The sequence below is a fragment of the Agelaius phoeniceus genome, chromosome 13 (genome assembly GCF_051311805.1).
Source record: "Agelaius phoeniceus isolate bAgePho1 chromosome 13, bAgePho1.hap1, whole genome shotgun sequence".
NCBI lineage: Eukaryota > Metazoa > Chordata > Aves > Passeriformes > Icteridae > Agelaius > Agelaius phoeniceus.
Window position 1 is genome coordinate 14,430,720 of NC_135277.1, and position 21,631 is coordinate 14,452,350.

General features: G+C 39.7%; 1 protein-coding gene across 2 annotated transcripts in view; it reads right to left on the reverse strand.

The window, feature by feature from the left end:
- Positions 1–21,631, reverse strand: part of THSD4 (thrombospondin type 1 domain containing 4) — a 238,819-nt gene that overhangs the window by 22,634 nt on the left and 194,554 nt on the right. For both annotated transcript variants that reach the window (XM_054641791.2, XM_077185428.1), the window contains 4 exons: positions 7,438–7,613; positions 3,568–3,664; positions 2,455–2,697; positions 82–211 (listed from right to left, as the gene is read on the reverse strand). In XM_054641791.2, the coding sequence (XP_054497766.2) occupies positions 82–211; positions 2,455–2,697; positions 3,568–3,664; positions 7,438–7,613 (646 nt within the window). The remainder of the gene's footprint in view (positions 1–81; positions 212–2,454; positions 2,698–3,567; positions 3,665–7,437; positions 7,614–21,631) is intronic.

A 21,631-nucleotide genomic window follows, 5' to 3' on the forward strand; every position in this document is an offset into this window, starting at 1 on the left:
TACTTTCCTACTTAGAATTGCCCCCTTGACATGCAAGACCCCAAAGACACTGGTTATTTCACTTAAGTTACAGTATCTTACAAAGCAGGGCATGGGAAGAGGTTGCAGGCCTCCTCTTCTGGAATGGGTTTGGTGCTGCTGTCACAGTAACCCTCGGGTACCTCCTCGTGAGTGATTCTGTTGACACAGTGGAAAATTGGGTACTGTGATCCTGAAATTAAACAGACAATTAATTGGTAAAAAATTGCAAAACACTCTGCAGCAACAACAGCAGCATCTGACATTGATGCAGAAAGGAAAAGCATAAATTGACAACAGGAAATACAGACAAAGGTTTTATCCAGAATTTCCAAATGTAAGAGCTGACAGGATGCGGTAGCAGTTTCTGCACGGTCCAAATTCCAGCAGATTTATTTGTTCAGTTATCTTAAATGGAAATCTAGGACAAGAGATGGTGGCAGTTCTCATGGGAAGCATTTTCACTTTGTAAAAGAAAGATAATCAAGTCTTTCTCTAAGTCAAAGTTTTACAAACGTGCTTTGAAATCTCTCAGGTTTTCATCAAAACTGTTAATTTAGCTCCCTTTTCTTTAGGTAGCACAAAAATAACTTATTTTTTCTTCTTGCAACTTAGAATTTCCTAAGGTCATTTAACTTTGGTGGATCTTAAAAAAAATAATTAAAAACTATCATTTATATTTCTGCATGAAGAAATAAAGTAGAAGAAAATGGAAAACACAGAGGTAAGAAAAAAGCAGAAAGTGTCCTCTACCGAATGATGCAAAATGAAAACAAAGCCTTAAATAGTACAGATTTTTTTCCTGATTTTTCCACTCCTTTCTTTGTCAGCCTATATAACCTAGTTTGGCTTGAAATGCCTTAGGGCCATCAGAGAGGCAAGGGCATTTCACAGCAAGATCACAAGAAATGTTCATACATTCTCAATAGTCTCAGGATTTGGCTCTCAAGATCCAGGTTCTTTTGAATTTAACTTAATCAGAACATGCACACATTCTTCATATAATGGGAAAAGAGACACTTATTTCTGGCAGCTCTGTTGCTAAATTACATGGAATAAATAGGAGGCTGAAATTAATTTTTTTTATTTTAATTTTTTTTAACGTCCTAGTGTTTTGCTATCTTCATTTTGACTCAGATTTCATTAATGCCACTGCCAAGAGTGACCAGATCCCTGCAGAAAGAACAAGAACCGTGTGCCAATGTTGATAAAGGCCACGGCATACACAACCAAGATTTCTGTGATGGAAAGGAAGAATACATTTACCCTGATGTGTTCCTGCAACTGCACCATAAATTACCTGATTTGGATACTGAAATTCACCTTGAGTATGGGAATTCAGTCACTCAGTAGTTGATACAGACTGATTGCTGCTAGCCAATAATCAGACACAATTATGGATTCTGCTAGATGACTTGTAGTAAAAGCACAGTGTGCTTAAATGCCAACTAAAATATTTTTCTCCACAAAAGGGCTGACTTAAGGAAGTCTGAATTTTACTGGTAGTATTTTAGCTCTAGTACTTCTGCAGTAATTTCTCCAAGGAGTTTTCTTTTTTTTTAACTGAGAAGCAGTTTTGATTGCTATCAATATTGCTGGATTTTTTCAGCTGTCTGTAGCTATAACATGCACACCCATCTGGCCTTAGACCAAATTTACAAAGTGTCTTCTCAAACTAATTAGGAAGCAAATGTTCTACATGTATATGAACTGGTGACAGTCAGCTGAGCTCCCACACTGGTACATGTTTATTTTAAACCTCTGCAGTTTTATGGTATGGTGGTGGGTGGCTATGCACAGTACAAAAGATTTCACTTTTACCATCAAAAAAACTTATTCTTCCAAGTAATTGCTTGTGTTCTGCATTATTGAATCTGTGGTCACTGTGAATGTCTGGCAGCAAAGCTTAATCCCTGTAGTATATACAAGCAGTTTATGCACCACTTCCCAAAAGTTCACCAGGCCCTTTCCACCCCTTTTCCTTCCCACTTCTTCCCGTTCAAACCTCAGACTTCTGTAGTCACACCAGTGCTGCTCCAGCAACATCCTATGAGACAGAGATCTGTCTGATGAAATGCCTGTGAAACCTTCCCAGGAAGATCAGAAAACACTTGACAAAGACACAAAAAGCACAGTGGGTGGATCTGACAAAGCTGGAGAGGCAAAAGGAATGGTAAAGAATGCCGAAGGATGTTGAGGAAAGTAGCTGTGTACCAAGGGCATAGGAGAGAGCAGCTGGCCATAAATGCTGAAATATTTCCTTTCAGAGACAAATGCCATATCCTTCCTTATAGTTTCCACACTTTCTATTTCAAATTTTGCCGGTTTTACTGATTTAAATATAAGCACAGGTAATAGCAGTGATGTGACCTTTGATTGCAAGAGAACAGAAAACAGCAGGTCTAACCATATTTTGTGCATACACAAAGCACTTACCTTTCCCACATGTAGTCGTGCACTCAGTTTTTCCAACCTGTTTCCAGTTGTACTCTCGGTTTTGCCTTGGTGGTTGCATAGCAGGCACCTGGTTTTCTGGCTGATGAGAAGGAAATCTTCCTGGCTGAATAACTGGAAAGGTTCCAGCTGACTGTCCAGTGAGAATGTCTGTCTCTCTGTGCAAATCCTCAGACTCATGACTTGTACTTTCTGGCATTCCTAACTGACCATTGAGTGGCTCCCCTGATGATGGACAATAATAGAAAAGTAAAATAATGAGCCTATTAGTCTTTGTTATTATTCTCTAATAATTAGAACTGGAGAATCACTAAACTTGGAAGCAGCTTTAATCTGCTATGTAGAGACTGCCTAATAGTGACCTGCAAAGATTGTGTTGTTTAAACTAAGATAACCAAATCTTAGCCAGCAAGTACATTAAAAACTAAAAACTGAGGAATCTCCAAAGACAAGGCAGAGTTAATGCACCCAGTGTCAAAATTTCCCAAAGCATTCTTGTTTTGTTCCGTGCTCTGCATTCTCTGCCTCCCCATGTCACAGCACAGCTGCTCCTCATTATGAACATACCAAACACTCAGAAATCTGCCAAAGCAAGTCATGAACATTAAAGTGAGGAGCAAATTCACTTGCAAAGTTTCTCCTGTCCTTCAGAACTTCCTAGGTGTACACACAGCACATACCCACAGCTCAGGCAGGAGCTGCCCAGATTCTTGCTTGGGAAGAGAACACTGTTCTGTTTCATCCTCTCCAGTTGCAAAAGGAAAGGGGAACTGTGGAGGGTTGTTTTAAATTATCTCAGAAAGAAAAACAGTCTGAAAATAAAGATCATGCTCTATTTAATTTCTGAGACATGGTTACAACACTCCTACTCAAAGTAGTAATCTTCCCAGCTAAAGCATAATAAACCCTGCCAGTTTTAATTCACTGAAGTTTTACCAAATCTATGGTGAGTTCTAATTTAACATTTCATAGGGTGAAATTCTGGGCCTCTCTGACATCAATGACAGCATTTACACTAATTCATTGGTATGAATTTCTCCATTAGCTTAATAAGTAACAAAAAGTGTTTGATAAAAGGAAATGGTGACATTTTACCTGGCCTCCTGTGAGCAAGCAACTGAGGACTAATGACATTGTCTCCTGGAATGATATATTCATAATGTATACCAGGGTTAGGCTGCTGATGAATCATCTAAAAAGAAAACCAGCATACATTGAGTTCTTCCACTTGTTATGTTACTAATACTTAAATATCAACTTGAACTGATCAGGTACATAACATTATTTATCACTGGTTGGGATAGAAGCAATCGTTAATGGCCAAAAAAAATGCAAAAAGAAGAAAATACAAGTTACTATTTGCAAAGAAGAAAATGCAAGTTCCTGTGTTTGCAAACTGAGCTAGCATTTGATGGCAGAGAAACTGTTTGTCTAAATCTTCTCTGAAAAACCTAAGACTGCCATGCTTGGGCCAAGGTGTGCTGTGGCCTGTGCCAGCCATGGCCTCTCCCCTCAGCAAGGGGAGCAGCAGAGGCTCACACCAGGCCTCAGCAGTAGAAGAGATGGTCCTAAGGTCATCAAAACACTCTCAGATAGCAGGGACTTGACAGACGCCTGAGGAAACAAAAGCAAAGAAGAAACAAAGCAGAAAAACCAAAACACCTCAACCCCCAACCCTACACATGCAGCCTCCTGCACTTTTAGAGATTCCCCAGTGGCTCAAAGAGACCCCTGCAGACACCACACACACACTGCTGTGTGTCCATGGCAAAGCTGCTGCTCCTTCCAGCACCTGCAGCTCCCTCAGCACCCATGGAGCCCCAGCAACCCAGCAGCTCAAACTGGGGCCATCCTGCTGCCCTCCCCAGGAGCACTGCCCAGCAAAGATCAGGGAGCAGGTCCCAAAGGCCCATGGACCTGCAGCAGCAGCTGAAGATCGCCTGCAGCCCTCCTGCATCCTTCCACATTCATCTTCAACTGAACCAAGATGCCTTACAGAACACAAGTCTATCAATGTGCTCTTTATGAAACACAGGCAGGAACCAGAAGGTTTTCTCCTTTAAATGTGAAAATGAAGCTCAGGGTTTTCAGAATGCTGCTGCACAAGCCCAGGTGAGCTGACAGGAGCATGACTCTGACAGTCACTGTTAAACTGGGGGTGCTTGTGTAAGCAGTTGGGCATAATAGGACCTGAGAAAGATATGACTTTAGGACAGCTTTTATAAACTGTTAGCAGCACACTCCATTCCCAACTGAATTCTACTGCACTGCTGCTCTGAGCCTGAGCACATCCACACTACAAATGCAGGGGTGTCATGAGCTGATAGTTCCACCACTTTAGCTCTCATTACTTCAGTACTCACACTCATGTTCTAGCCTGAACTCTCTGTGGAGATTAATCTGATAAAAGCCTCAGACTATACTCAAAGTACCCTTTAAAACCAAACCAAATCAAACCAGAACACAAACAAAAACCCAAACCAACAAACCCACAAGCAAACACCAGTGCTACCTCTGGCTTTTTGGTTCTCACCAATGAATCTCATGGATTCATGGACCTAAAAGTAAAATGTCCTGTTATCCTAATGGCCCAGTGACCCAGCAGAGGACAAGTAATGCTTCAAGGCTTCACTACATTCACATCTATTAATACCAACTAGGGATTCAGACTTCTGTTTTAACTTATGTCAAAATCACTCTTTCCTTGCCAAATATAATAGCTGTTCCTCTAAACACTGTCCCCCAGAGAGTATTCACTTTTCTGAACCAGCTAATAATGCACTGCCTGCAGTATTTTTTTTAAAGGTTGGGTCCTTCCAATGTCACTTTCTTATCCAAAAAATACACCCTCTTTGTGGTCCTGAGAGAACCAAGAACTGTGAACTAACTTCAGCAGTACAGTACACATCCCCTTCCAGAGCCAGGACCCTGTTCTTTAGATGGTTCCAGGAACAACTTCCCAGTGGTTCCCATGTGATGGTTTTTCCATCATATTTCTCAAAACAACTGACAGGCATATTTTAGACAGAGCTTAACTGATGAGGTCCCTAATTAGCATATTGTTCCAGGTTTCCTGCAGGAAAATACCTGAAATGATAGACCAGTTTTGCTTTGACTTAGTGGACCCAAGTCTTTGTAGCAATGTATACTTCACACTTGGACAGAACTTGCATCTCTTTTTCTTACTTATAACCTCCTGTACATCAGAAAGCTTTTCACTTTATATTTCAGAGTGGAAGAAAGACAGCATATCTCAGAAAAACAGATCAGAAGCCATTTGGAGTTCCCATCTGCAAATCTCTTCATTTTTCTACACAGAGCATAAAGATCATGAGTATGGGTGAATGGAGAATTACACGACTCAGGCACTGTAAGATGAAGTCTGAAAAAAGACATCTGTATCTGCTTGGCTACACATCTCAAGCCTGGGAGAGAGGCTGTGTCATACTGAGCATTGATTTTCTTGCATATAGCACTATTCACCTTTATCTTCCCACAGTATATTAAAAAAGAGACTAAACTACCATTTTGTACTGAATTGTATTATTCCTCCTATCAACCAGAAACATCTCAGGTGAGAATCCTGTCAAATCAGAAGTGGCAATCCACAGCAGCAGCCACAGAGCAAAGCTGGCAAAGCCATGCCCATCATGGCAGCTTTCTTACACTCCCTAAGCCTAAACCAAAACATTACAATATCAAACATCAAAACAAACATCAAACAACATCAAAACTTAAGGCTTTTTTATGATATTACTTTGGAAATGTTTAATCCATTTCCTAACCCATTTCTCTCTGGGTCATTACGTACTAGGCATTAATTGGCTGAACATAAAAACTCAGGGCCAAGCCTCAACTCACAAACCCTGTAACCTCACAAAAACACAAACATCTGAAAAACACAGAGTCTGCATTGCACAGTTTAGGAGCCCAATTGTTTATTTTTCCAGGCTTTTCCCAGTCATTCATTACAATCAATTGGAAAAGAAGTTTGGATCAGTTGGACTTGATGATCTTAGAGGTCTTTTTCAACCTTAATGATTCTAGTGTTAGTACAATTATTACACTGCTTTATTAGACACCATATAGCAGATGGGAAATAACTTTGCCAACATCTAACTTTTCCCAGCTTAGTAATCAGGGTAATTACTATTAAGTTTTCTATGGAATTATCCAGCACATTCACTTTTCTACCTTGCATTGCACTCAAGGACAAAAAAGCCTGTATGAAAGAATCATATATTCAGTTAATTTCTTTTTTTCAAGAAATGAATTTTACTGTGTGGGAGTGTATAATCTCAGAACACACCATTTATCTTGGAAGAAGTTGTAATCAATTCCAGTTATGTTTTTTATTTCAGTATGATGAACTAAAAACCCATCCCATCTAAAGTAAAAAGCTTTCTCAATATTTCTCCCTCTTAGACACAATTTGTCTTCTGTCTTCCTTTCTCAAATAGCCATTATCTATGGTCTCCCATCACAGCTTCATATTGAAACTGCCCTGCTTCAAATCCTACATTCTGTAGAATGGAATAGAAGCAAGCATGGACTTCCTTCTTTTAAAGGAAACTGAGATGGTGAGAGGCCTTGTCTGGCTTAAGTATTTGCTTCTTCACTGAGAAATTAAACTATACCAAATTTGTTTCAACAGGAAAGTATCCAGAAAAAATCCAGTTCACAAAAGAAAAGCCTTGAACATTGTATGCCATATTTCTACTTTACTGAGCAAGTTCAATTGGTTATACTGGATCAGTTAAGACTGAGAGAAAAAGGCTTGATGAAGATTTCCTATGATCTGGAGCAAAACAGATACCACAGCAAACAAGTATAAAACATCAAAACAAACATTTCAAAATTGCAGCAACAAAGTGTTGGTACTGAATACCATTTTAGTGTTGCGTGTTAACCATGAACTGAACGATTTCTTTTCCATCAGGAAGAATAATTTAAATACTAACTCACATAGACATCAAGGACTTCATTTGTTGGCCCATCAGCCAGAAAGGACTCCCCTGCAGTGCTGGAGATCTCATTGGGGCGTCTGTAGGTGAACATTGTGCCCCCTCCTTCGTACCTGCCCGGCCGGTCGATGGCCCAGTTACCGTTGATGATGGAGCGTCCCGAGCGGCTGCGCAGGGCTGCGGGGACACAAACACAAGCACTTGTCACAGGAAAGCCCCTTCCCACATGCAGGGACACAAACACAAGCACTTGTCACAGGAAAGCCCTTCCCACATGCAGGGACACAAACACAAGCACTTGTCACAGGAAAGCCCCTTCCCACATGCAGGGACACAAACACAAGCACTTGTCACAGGAAAGCCCCTTCCCACATGCAGGGACACAAACACAAGCACTTGTCACAGGAAAGCCCCTTCCCACATGCAGGGACACAAACACAAGCACTTGTCACAGGAAAGCCCCTTCCCACACTGCTGCCCAGTCAGCTCCCCACAGCTGCACAGAACACTCTCAGGTATTCCTGATGCCAGGCAACAAAGCTGATGAAAAAAACAGTTATATTAGTAAAAAACTCAGCAAATAAACACAAAGCAATCTTAGAAAACTGTGTCTCAACACTTCGTAGGTTTACACTGTAGGAAAAGAAGGAAAAATCAAAGACAGCTTGGAAATCTTTTTCAACAGTTTCTCCTAGGTGGCCATGTGACTCTCAGCCAGCCAGCAGCACACACAGCACACATGGATGCCAAGGAAGTGGTTTTCCTGCACTTTCTTCCCATTGCATGGACTAGTTTGTGATTTAGGCAGAACAAATCACAGAGTCAGGTACAGAAAACCAGTGCATTGCACAATGTAGAAGGACCAAACAACGTAGGAGCACATGAGTACCCTGAGCTGCCAAATGTTCCTGTTATTCTTCATGATGCCCTTTGGCTGGTCCCTCCACTTCCTCTTCAGAACAACTTTGTCAGAACATCTGCAGAGTCCTGACCTGCAGCACTGCTTGGAGTGCTGAGCATTCTGAAAATGCTCTGTAGGATCCCTTGCTTAAAGAAAGTGACTTGCAAATCAGACACTAGCCAGGGACTGATAAAATATGGATTCAATGTCCTGCTGGGCAGTGCCTTCCCTTGGTTATTATGGGCTAGTCACTGGTTTGGTGACATAGGAGCCTCTGTTCCTCCTCATTCCTATTTTCTTTATCTGTCTATGTGACTATAATTTTCAGTCTTTAAGGTCAGAAACTCCTGCCACATATATGCATAATATATGCAATACTACAGTTGCATTATTTTACATATATACATACATATAAATATATATACACATATAGAGAGAGAGAGAGAGGCTGAAGCCCTATCAGACATTGCTTAAGGACACAGGAATGACAGAACCCTTAGTTTCTCTAAAGGCTCTACTCATAGATTTTCAATTTTATTACAAAAGAATTTTCTTTTAAATAAAAACTTTTAAAGAGACAGTATAATCTAGTAATACCCTTGGCTTTATTTTGCTTGGTAATTTACTTTTTAAAATCCAAATTAAAGGTACAAGCTTTGAACTTAAAAAAAAATTTAGGGTCAAGGAGCCAGTTATTCCAATTTGCTTCTTCTTCACCCTGTCTCAACAACAGTGATACTCAGTTAAAATGCTCTCAACATTATACACAACTATTTATGCTACTAGGAAAAACTTACATGCATGGCCTAAATGATGGGAAATTAGATTTATGCTACTAATTCCAAAGTAATACACATTAGAGACAAAACTCTTCTTTTTTTGTACATATTCAAGACATCTGAATTAACTTAACTAATCAATAGAAGCAGTCTTTGTGCTTTGCTGCAGGACTCAGAACAGAACATCCCATGAGAAGGGACAGTGACACTCCCTTGTCTTGTTAGGTTGTAAAATTCAACATCTTTTGACTCAGAGGGGTTGCTGCTGACTACCCAACTATTTATAATTTGCTTAATATTGATGAAATATTTTTATAAAAGCAAAAATGTCAATGAATTTAATGGCTTTGGATCAGACCCTGTAAATGTAATCACACATGTTGAACTTTTATTTTACTTAACGCTACATGTTTATTTTCCCAAGAGCTGCCATACATCCACTTGCTTCCTAGGCTTCATTTACTGACATGCCAACAAAACAATCTCTATACTGTGGACATTACTTGAAAAATATTTTATACAACATCAGCCATGGAAATGGCTTCAGCATTCCTCATATCGTGCAGAGAGGAAAAATTGCAGCTCAAAAATATTGCACACAGGCTAAACAGGAAATCCAGCCACATTATTTGCTATTTACACTTTTTTACTCTTTGATTCAAACAACTATGGATTAAAAACTTCTGCAAATGTATTAAGAGACTGATTTTACTTTGGTTTATTAATGTGGAACACTTCCTTAACTTTATGATCTGAGTATTTTTTCTTAGATTGATGCTAAACAAATAAGATAAATGAATCATCAAGAGCTCAAGAAAAAAAAAAGAGAGCTGGCTAAGATTGTTATTAATAATGCAACTGTAGAAATATGGCTGTCTGAAAAACTGAGTGCACATTAAACTTTCATTTCAAATCCATCATATGACACATTTGAAAGAGGCCTCTCCATAAAAAGGGAAAATGTGCCTCTTTTATGTTTTGATCACTCTGCATCCACCACCTCAAGCCTGCCCCCTGAAGAATTTTTATGGTGTTAATATTTTTAGCCAAAGCATGAAAGATTATGAGAAGCTTTACCATTAAGTCCTCATGAGGAATTCCTCATACATGCTGTAGCCCATTTAATCTATCTTTCATCTTGGAAACAACTTTTAACTAAAACTGTGTTGTTTACAGTGGCCTTCAATAATGTTTTGCATTATGTGATATGGAGTATTTCAGGACCCAGAGTGATGTGGAGTATTTCAGGATTCAATTCTGATTAACTTCTCCATATTAGTAGTTTGATATATATTTTAAGTGTCTTGCTGAATGACTCCTATTTTTTAACCATATCTGAAGAGAAATATTTATGGTGTGGGTGTAGTACCTCACTATTTGCAGTACATTTTCACCCAAAATAGGCACAGTACCAATAACAAAATGAAACTTCTTAAATCTGGCAACAGCACTAACATGCAAAGCAATAGCGTATATTTTTCTGTCCTAAGGCTTTTCTGTCTGGGAGAACAGTGTCCTAAGTCCTACTTAATTGCTTTACAAGCCCTATTAAGGCTGCAGACAGACAGAATTGAAGTTCTTTCCCATACCCATGAAGTGTCTCCCATTTGGTCCTGCCCCACAGAGAGTGAAGCAGGGAGCAGTTCCCCTCTCTGGGAACAGCCTTGCAGCTGTGGCCAGTGGGAATCCAGGGCAGGGCCTGGCTGCTGGAGTCAACTGCAAATGTCTCACTGGTGATTCAATCCAGGGAACCTGCACAAGCTGCAGATGCATTCAAGTCAAAGACTGAAAAGACATCATAAAATGTTCTTTGATAAAGGTCCTCAACAAAGGCACCTCCAACAGGCGAGTGGGCGACATGGATGGGGCTCGCTCTCTCTGCATTTGCTTTGCAGCTGTCAACCAAAATCCAAAGCATCTTACAGGCAAAGTGCAGCAACTTTCTTGTTTTTTACACCATAAGCACAATTTTTACTTGACACATCACATTTGAAGCATTTTCCTTGTATTTTATTTTAACAAGCTTTCTATAGAAACACCACTTTCCCAGCACCTTTTAAGAAAGTGCCCAGACACAGCTGCAGTAAATAGTCAAGACTACTTCTGAGTAACCACTTTGATGAAAGAAGTAAAAGAAACATGCAACTTCTCCTTTTTATCTTTCCTGCACAAAAATACATTATATGGAGCTTTCAGAGACAAATCTAAAATATTCACATATTGCATTATAAAAATCAGTGCAGGGTGGTGCAATCTTGTACAACTCAGCCCCACAGATAGCCTTTGGTGACATCTCCTGGGAGGTAAGTCAGCTGGCTTCATGGTACTAACCATGAGGAATGCAACAGGAAGAGAAACTTGGAAGGGAAGGGCTTGTTGGAAAAGTGGAGCAAATGGAAAAGTCCAGAAAGTGGCAAAGTGCAGCAAATGCACAGAGCTGGCCTTTAACTCTGAGCAGCCATACCCACAGCCTGCTGACCTGAGCAACTCCTACAACCAGCGGCTACTCCTGAATGCATTCCATCTTGCAAGACTGGCAGGCATGAAGGCAGGCTGTGTTTTGTGATACTGAATAATTTTTTGGAATTTTTTTGAGGATTTTTTTAATGTCTGAAGTTGTCTTCAAGTGCTTTTGGAGAAGAGAATTTTGGTTGTCTGCCTTTCTATACAATTACACCATAATACAGACCCCTATTCTTAAATATATTACTTATTTTTTATTACATATATTACTATATTACTTATTTTTTTACCTAGAAGAAACTTCAAAATCTGCTTTTTAGAAATCCAACAAACATCTTTGCTTACAGCTTTGAGTAGCTTGGACATATGCTTATTTTGTAATGGTACTGTTGAATTTATCCATGAACTGAGTAGTTGTCATAACATTGCAAATTAAATATGACACATAGTAATTATTGCTAGCATTAGCAGTCAAGCAATTGCTTAAATATTTTTATAGTAGGCATTAGATAAAAGTACCAGATTCCCAACACTATTAAAAGGAAATGATAATTCAAGTATACTATTATTTCCAAGGAAAGGTTTGCACAGTTGTTTTTCTTATCTAAAATATTAACAGCAGAACTTCAGGTCAACAGCATAATCTTGTTCAATAAGTTATTCAGATATTCTCCTTGGGAAGCTATCACACAAAAAAATCCTGCTTCAAAGGGGAATAAATTTGAAACAGTGAATTTCATTAAACCAATTTTGCCAAGTTTGTCCTGAGGTCCCACTTTGGCAGGTTTTACCCCTCCACCAAGACAGTGTCAAAAAAAGCAAGTACAAGAGATTCCTATTCGGTTGCCTTAGGTGTAATTTAGTGTTGTTTTAGTTTTGAGAAAGCAGGCATCTTCTGGGTGCATTTCCTAATGATTATGAGAGCAGCAAGTCCCACTATCACTTTTTGAATATTCCAGATTTTTTTTTTTACCTGCAAAAAGAAAATACTGTTTATTTGCTTAAAAGCAATTATTTTGCAGTTAATCACTGCAAACAGAAATGCTCCTTTTCTGCACTGCAGCAAACAGTCACTTTCCATTTTGGAGGATCCATTGAACTAGTGCTTCCCCAATTTCCTCAGAGAGAAGCTCCCACTTCTCTCAGTTGTGCCTGCTCCTTTTTGTGCTTGACTCTGTAAGCCCTGCTGATGCATCAGCTCAAGGAAAATGCTGGGGCAGCAAAGCAGAGCAGACAATTAACCACTGATGCAAATAAGTATTACAGGCTTTGAGAAAAAAGCCAGATTTGCCCTATAGCTGTACAGTCTGTTCAGGCCCAGACACTACAGCAGGTCTGAAGTCTCCATGGCTTCAGTAAAAACCCCAAAGGAAGAGCAGGGTCAATCTGCATGGTGCCAAATACTGAGCTTCTGTCAGGAGAGGATGCAGGATTTCCCCATGCTTTTTAGCAGTCTTCTCTGATAGGTATTAGTAACAGCCCATGAAACAAAACCATATTAACTAGTCTAGGCTTCCTCTTCTGTCTTTTTGGTGAGATGAGAAGCATAATTTGAGAAACCCCTTCTCTGACTACAGCATTCTCACACTGTGACTGCTGAGACCTTGGCACACGAGGTACTGCAAAATACACAGGCAGATATATGACCTGACATGTGCAAAATGTGACCATTTGGCATTTATTGTGCTTCCATGTCACTGCTGCTCTCCCACACATCATCCTCAATCCCAGTGGGAACAATCCCAGTGCAACACAGACCTTTGGAAAACCATATAAACAGTAGTGTCACTCAGGCAGGGAAATGCTCTGCATCCTATTACCCAGCTGCTACACTGAGACTGAAAACCTGTGTCTGTGTACAGCCTGGAGCACTGAAAATGGGGAGCTCATGAAGCAGATTTGATGATGCAAGTAAAAAACATTCATCAAAGCAGAATTTCAGCATTTTGTTAATTCTTGCACTGCAAGGCATAAGCATTCCTTATGAATTGCATCTTGGATTTAATTTTCAGTTTTCTTCCTATTACTGTTTCCCTTTAAAATTGCTCTAATAAAATGCCTTTTCCCATTTTCCAAGGAGGTGCTCTTGAGTGATTGATGACTTTTAATATTATTATTCCTAAGTACAAAACTAATAACACTTACATGATTTCAAGGCTTTCCATGGGGAGTAAGTTATGCCAAGGCAGTAATTCTGAATGTTCAGATATGGCTCTAAATAGCAGAGAATTAGGGAACACTAAAGAGTATGCTTACCCAGATCATATAATTTAGTTTCTAAAAGCATTTATTGGAGGCCATACTAACATTTCCCAGGAAAGTAAACGAAGGAATAAGAGGAAACAACAGAGATGAAGTTAATTTTTAGGCTAGTGCTATGTTTATGAGGTCTCTAGCACAAAACCAAACCTGCCTAGGCCTCTTTAGTGTGACAGGCTTTATCAAAGTCAGGGAAGTGTGAAGGCATTAATGGTCTATGCTGTTCATGACATATGCAAATATTGGCACTGCATCTCAATAACCACCACAATTAAACAGGCAACAACTCAGCTCTTCATCAAGGGTGCTTCAATTCCTACTTTGTACCAAAGTATGGACTGCAATGAGCAAAGAACTCCTGTTAGAAATACCATCACTCCTGAAAAATCCCTTCATTTTATCAGGCATGTATTACAGCCCCCTATACTGGGGGGAAGCACAAGACAAGCTATCAGAAGGCCAGCACAACATTTGTTGAAGATAAGCATCGTTCCAACAAAATCTGAAAATGAGCAGATTCCATTATTCTGTGAATGACCCAATCTAAAAGGACTTACACAACTAATACACACAATGACAGTACACCTAGCCATTCTCTATAATTATATACTTCAAATACATTTTATTAAGTACTATTAAAATAATCTATAAAAACCTCTCTCTCTTATAACTTGAACAAAAATTTCCCTTGAGTTGAAGGGGTAGAAGTGGTTGGCTAAATTCCCAACTCCACTAAAGTCTATGTAAATTTTCTGCTGTTTAGTTGCATGTAATTTTACTGTTGCCATAAAAATACTGAAGAGGAAGGACAGAAGGACAAAAATAGACTGAGAGGAATTAAATATGAAGAGAAGGACAACACCAAGCTCCAGAGAACCAGAGTGAGAATCATACACGTCTTGTATCTGTAACTATGTTGAATGTATAGCCCATTGCATATCTACTATTTTGTTTTGGGAAATGCAGCACTTCAAAGAAAACTCCTATGGTTCAGAAGACTCTAGAAATTAATCAATAGAGTCTAACTCAAAATTGTGGGCTTTTTTTAATATAGAAATTCAAAATCCCTTTTCCCACTCTTACTTATACATTCTTAATTTCTTTCTGTAAAGAAGGCAGGACATAACTGAGGTTACAGTTTCTTAGTGGCAGTGTCAGAACTTCAGCTCTTACAGGGCATAATTAGAATTTTTATCTAAGCCCAGTAAAAAAGCAGGGCTTGAATTCTTAGCAATGTATTTCCTACCCTATGTCAGTAACATCAGGAAACAGTCTCCACTGGCAATAGCTGTAAATCAAGGATTTAGAAATAACAAACAACGTTCAGGACTGGTAGTCTCCAACAGGGATACATTTCCAGAGTAGCATGTGATATTTTAGCCATGCAGCTCCAGCTGAACCTGCAGATGATAGGATTTGTCTTAGTTACATTATTTCAGTAAGAATCTGGTTCTTGTATTTCAGGAGTTGATTGGACTGGCTGCTAATGGCTCTGAACATGATAGCTGAGCCTCCTGGCACAGTTCAACTGCATCTTAGTGAACCCAGCACAGAAACTCAGCACACATTTGGCAAAAGTCCTTTGGGTAGATAAATGCAATTGAATTATCTTCTAATCTAGACACTACTTCAGTCAGAAGGGCCAGATTAGTGAAATGCACATGTGTAAATACCCCACTTTTTTCTCCAGCTGGCATAACAAAAAGTGTTTTGTACCTCCTTGCACTCCTGTCAACTGCCAAGAATTGGAATAATTGTATGACAGCTAAACTAAACCAGCAGATTGTGACATTTCTGCAGAAAAGACCACTCTATGTCACAAGAATTAAAAGCTGAAGTAGAAACTGCTTCTTTTGTTTGCTAAATAGCTTTTGTTCCTTGCTATGAAAAACTGGAGCTAATGAATACTCCTAAACTGTTTTGAATTTCAAGTGGAATTTCTCAAGAATTTTGGAAGCTCTGTGTGGTGAAGTTAAACACTGGAACTCAAAAGACACAGACTGAGCTGCAGAGCACTGCTGGGTCCCCTGGCTTAGGCTCGAGTTGCTCTGGCGCTGGGTCTGACACTGCTGCTCTCTGGAGGCCCCTCACACCTCGTGGCTGGTTTCAGGCTGGGCTGACACAGGCACTGAGGTCCCAGGTACACTCAGGTCTCAGTGAGTGCTGACACTGGCATGGAGGAGAACCTGAAATGGTTTCCCTGTCCTGGCAGGAGCCCCCAGGGTGCTGGGGCCCGGCAGCCACGGGCCCTGCAGGGCAGGCAAACCTCAGACCAGGGGAGATGAGGGCACAGAGAGTTGAGAGCAGACAGAGACCAGACTGTGGGGGAGAAGATGGGCTCTGATTAATTAATCCTGACCTTTAGGGTAAGGACACACGTGCTTTGATTAATTCAGTGCCCATTACAGTAAGGATACAGCCACAGACTAAAGCAGACAGACTGCCCCTGCCCAGCCCTAAAAAATCACCCAGCTCTTCACTCATTCTTTCTTCCAATTAAAGTTGACAACAGCATGTAAACCTTAGTCTTTCACTTAAAACAACAATCATTCATTACACACCCTCTGGAGTATTTGACTCCTAGTGAAGAAAAATGCCAGACACTTGGGAGAGGTTGTCTCCATTTACCTGAGTACACTCTTCCAGAAGAGGAAACCTGGCACAATAAGCTGGGTGGTCAGAGGAAAGCTGGAAATACAGCACTGCTATCACTTTCTCAGGCATTATCTTCTGGCTATAAAGGCTTGGAGCAGTATCACTCATGTTATTGTTTATGTCAGTTCACACATTTTAATATAAAAAAGATGTCTGGGATGGAACTGATTTGATATTTATTTGACAAAGCCATCAAACCATGTGAAACACACAACTGATACCTGGAGGGAAGCCCAGAAATCTATAGACATGACAAAACCAGAAATCATCACATTTTATTGATGGCTTTTATAGCTCCAAAACCAACAAAGAATATGACTGAAATATTTTACAAAAAGTAGCACAGGATCATTCCAAATACAGAGAGCATTTCAGAGTATCACATCTCACTCTATTGCTGTTCTTTATTCCCAAGCTACCTACTAAGCTAATGAAAAAAAAAAAATTCTCTGATCAAACTACTCACAGAAACACAGGAAAAAATTATGGGTGTGCAAGGTGTGAGTCTAACCTCAGATCATCAGATAACTCTGGCTAATTAATGGCAGCATTTTGTCTGCAGCACAGATGAAACAGTGCAGTCCAGATTCCAAACAAACAATAGAAGAAAATGAGTTAAGTATAGCTAGCACAAACTATGTAATTATTTTGCCATCAGGAACTGAATTTATGCTTTTCCAAGCATACGTGGGAAAGAATACATTAATAAAAAGAAAGTTTCTCTCTTCTTTTAGCAAGAAGTAACTTATTTTTTTCCCCCTACAGTGTGCAAGCAGATCACTTGTAAACAGTTCTGCAGACAGTTGCTCCTAATTCTAAAGTTTGATCTTCTAGACCTCCTGCATCAGTCCCACAGATCTCCTGATCAATGCACTGTACAGGGACTGTTATATACAATGGTGTCAAATTATAGAAGCTGACTGAAATTAATTTATCCTTCTGAACATTAAATATTCAACATTTCAGAAGAAAGTTTCTAGCATCTCCTTAGGAAAAAAATCCTTGTCTTTCTATCTTTGATTAAGTCTTATTAAAGTTTGATAAGCTCTCTTTTCCCTTTAATAGGATATTTCCAGTACCACCTTTTCAGAACCATAAAAAAGTGATTAAATACAGGCCTAATTTTTGCTTAAACCAAAATTCGTACACTCCATAATCTATTTTTTCTGCATTTGAGACAGCATTTTTCACACTGTTTACATTAATAGTGAATTTAATTTTTGGTGAAAGTACATCCAGCACACGTAGCTTCATACTCAGCTGGGAACATTTTTTCCATGTTTGAGATAAATAAGCAAATCTTTTTATGAATGCTGTCTATGAGTGAAGAGCCTTTTCAATATCCACCCTCCCAAAGTAATTTAAACTAGTTTCCTGTTATAAACACAAACTAATCAATTACTGCAATGTAACATGTTACACATGTCTAGGAAATATGTGATGCTACTGAAAGTTAGCACGAACTCTTAACCAATGGTACAAAGTCTTCAACTTTACATAACCTATTTTAATACAACTCAAGCAAAACCAGGAGTTTTATCAGGGGGAGGGTAAATAGAAAGCAATCCACCTTTTCAATCCAGGTTTTTGTGGACTAGCCCATGATGACTGCCATAATTTCAAGTGGTTACACTCCCAGGCCACTGCCACATCACAAATCAAAGCGCTGATGTTTCTGTGCTCGTTGTATTCCAGGGACAGGACCTCAGAGAGCCCCTCCCAAAGCTCAACACATGAACAGGGCAGGCTGCCCCTCCTTGGGGGCTCAGCTGTTTATCTCCACACCCTGGGATCCTGGGGGAAAGGCCATGGCTTGGGAGAAACTGCTTTGCTGCAGTTTCTGTAGTATCTGCTGAACAACTGTGCGTGGCCTTTGCTTAATTACAGCTGTGTCACTGGGAGCACACACTGCAGCCTCCACTTCACCTCCTACTCCTGACTAAGGAAACACTGAAATGGTCTCACTGCTGACCACAGAACCAAGAAAAGCCTTTGGAGAGAAAAAAAGCCAAAGAGAATCAACTGTATCAACTTCAGAAAGGCTTTGGGATCCTTTAGAGGTTAGACATGTAGAATGCAACTGGTTTGTGCACAGCACAGTAGGCTGGGAGTAACTGCCAAGGCTTGCAGAGCTTGAGTAGGTATTATAAAATATAAAGCAATTGAACTGCAGATGCAGTCACTCAATAAAGCTGCTGAGTTACCTACATTTAAAAAAAATGCACAAGCTAAGTTTGAATAAATTAAATGAACCAAAAAAGTCTGTATCAGAGACTATTATATCATTCCAAGTAATCACCAATCCCTACATACTTCCTTGATGATTTTATATAGATATAAATCCAGGTTAAAATATTTACTAGCATTTTAAAAGATGTATTGGTAGAGTGAGTCTTTATTGGAATGAGTTTTGGTATTTTCCTTTATACTGCCTTTCACTTAGCATCTTCTTTCCCTTACTTCCTCCAACATTTCTTTTCCATTTACCTTGTTTGTTTCTATACTAGCTGCCTAAAAAGAAGTCTAACCTAAAGCACAAACCCTGTCTGCATCATCCAAAGCCATAACCAGCTCATCCAACAATGTCTATTCCACTCAAGCCAGTAAAATCATCACATGCATCTGAACTGAGATTCTCTTCTGCTTAAAGAACCCACCAAAACACAACCCCAAACCAACCCAAATGCCCAAAAATAAACAAAAAAGGCAACAGAAGGGTTCAATTCCTTTCTCAAATACGAATGTAAACACACTGTTTCTTTCCACTGCTAAAGCCTCATGAAGAGAAAGACTGCAGGGCTTTGTAGCACCATTTTCAGTTACCACCACCCTGAATAGATGGCTGCTGGTGTCACAGCAAACTGAGCTCAATGTTAACCCACAGGACCAAGGCTTCTTCATCACTCTCAGCCAGGAGCAGGGCAGGAAGCTCAGCACTTCATCCAGCACCTAACGCTGCAAACAGCACAAGAGCTTCAAGGCACTGATCAATAATGGCTTCTAATGCTTACTTAAGCAGAGTAGGAACAATAAAGCAGCAGAAGAAAGCACATAATTGGATTAAATTTGTAAAGAATTAAGACCTTATTGCACAAAAGCAGGAGTTTTTAAATTGGTGTTTGTGCACACTAAACAAACAGACCAAAGAGCCACCTCCATGTTACAACCTGTTCAAACCCCAGGATTACTGCTGCACTCTGAGGGGTGCCCTCTGTCACCCTGGTTGCCAGTGACCAAAAAAGACAGCATGTTACTGCAGGCTCACCTTTATGCAACATACCAAACTTAGCAGATCATGAATTTCTCAAGAGCTCTTCTCCCATCTCTTAGGCTCATTTCAGCCTACACTAAATAGGAAGATGCTACAAACCTGACAGAGTGCAAGTAACACTGCTCATTTAAATTGACAGATTGAAATGCTACTCATAGTCTAGCATGGTATTTATCAGTCTCCTTTTAATCAGTCACTGCATCGATGTTTCCAAGTTCCCAACCCATTCAATTAACAACTATTTTACTTCCAAATTAAACATCATGCTTGTATTATCTTAAAGGATCATAAATTCTAAGGAAAATATCTGATCATAACTGACAATGTGAACTAGGTATTAAAGGTCTTTCTGGACAAAACTGACGTGCATTTGTTCCAAGTTCAGTGAGTTTCAACACTGCACATTTTTTCATTTATAATCCTATCAAAAATCCACACAGCAACTTCAGCGGTCAACAGCATTTCCTGATTAACTTCAGTGAAGACAGAAACAAACCCCACCCTAAATACCAAAATGGTTCCCTTTACTTATTGTCAGATACAGTTTAGGATAATGGTCATTTGAGAGATAAAGGAATTTTCAGTAATCCAGTGGAGAGAGAAAATATTTTCCACTTCCATACTAGGTTATATCCAGAAATACCGATAACTTTATTTTGTTTTGGTTTTCTTTTCAATTTATTTAACATGTCTTTCTCTTGACTCTTACACAAAATCTATTCCATCTGTTTCCAAGTGCATCTTCATTTGAGGTGGTACTCCCATTCTGATGACTAGGTTTTAAAGCTCTTTATTCACATCAGGTCTTACTATACCCTGCTTTGCTTCCCAAGCAAGGAGCCAGGCCCTTCAGCTGGCCTGTGGCAGCCCAGGCCCAAGGAAATCAATGGCACTATTGTAATTTGGGAGCTGCACAGGATCTGCCCCTGCTTGTTTAACAGCAGCTTTTTTACATCCACAAGCACGAATGCATAAAAGTCTGCTCAAAGTTCAAAAGTAGTTTTAATTTTCGTACCTTGCTTTTCAAGCACTTTTAAAGTTATTTGGGCAGTTGAAAAAAAAACAAACAACCCAAAACAAAGCATTTTTTCCAGCTAGGCTGCAGAAGTGCTCAGTACAGTAGTGAGTGCTTGATGGGCACTTCCAGGCTGCTCCTTACCCTGCTCACAGGATCGTGAGGATCCAATTAATTAATGTCAGAAAAACACTCTGAAGATAAGAAGCACTTTCTGTGATGATTTTCTCAAAGAAGCAAGGAGCTTTTGTTTAAAAAGCCAAATTCTGGATGGAGGCATGAAATACAAACCCATACACTGGTGGATTTTAGCAGAAAACACCACTGAGAGAAGGTAAAGGAGGGCAGCGTTGCACAGCAAGAAGTTTTAGTCACTGTTCCCACTTTCCCTCTGGAACTACTCAGCATGTTGAATGGATTTTAAGCCCTAAACAGCTACACTGCTATTTATGATTAATTTTAAGAGGCAGTGTCTTGAAATACTTCTGGAATATCTTAATGATCTACTGAAGTCTGGGAGCCTTTCAAAGACCAGGAAGCCTGGGCAGCTCTGCTTCTGCTCAGGGGCACTGTGAATGCTAAAGGCTGCAGGAGATGAAAGCTCTGGCCTGTTCCTGCATTCCCTCAGAAGATCATTTCTAGCCCATGGAAATGGACTCTGTGAAAGCTGGATCATCATGCCAGCCAGGAGGTTCTAAATAATATTTAATTCCATTCCATCATTTCTGCTGGGGATGCCAACAAGCAGCACCTTTCATTGCACCTCACTTTCATCTCTGATTTGAAACCCAGTGCTTTGTAAAAGATGACTGTAATTCATCAGATGTACAACGTGTCAAAACAGAACCAGGA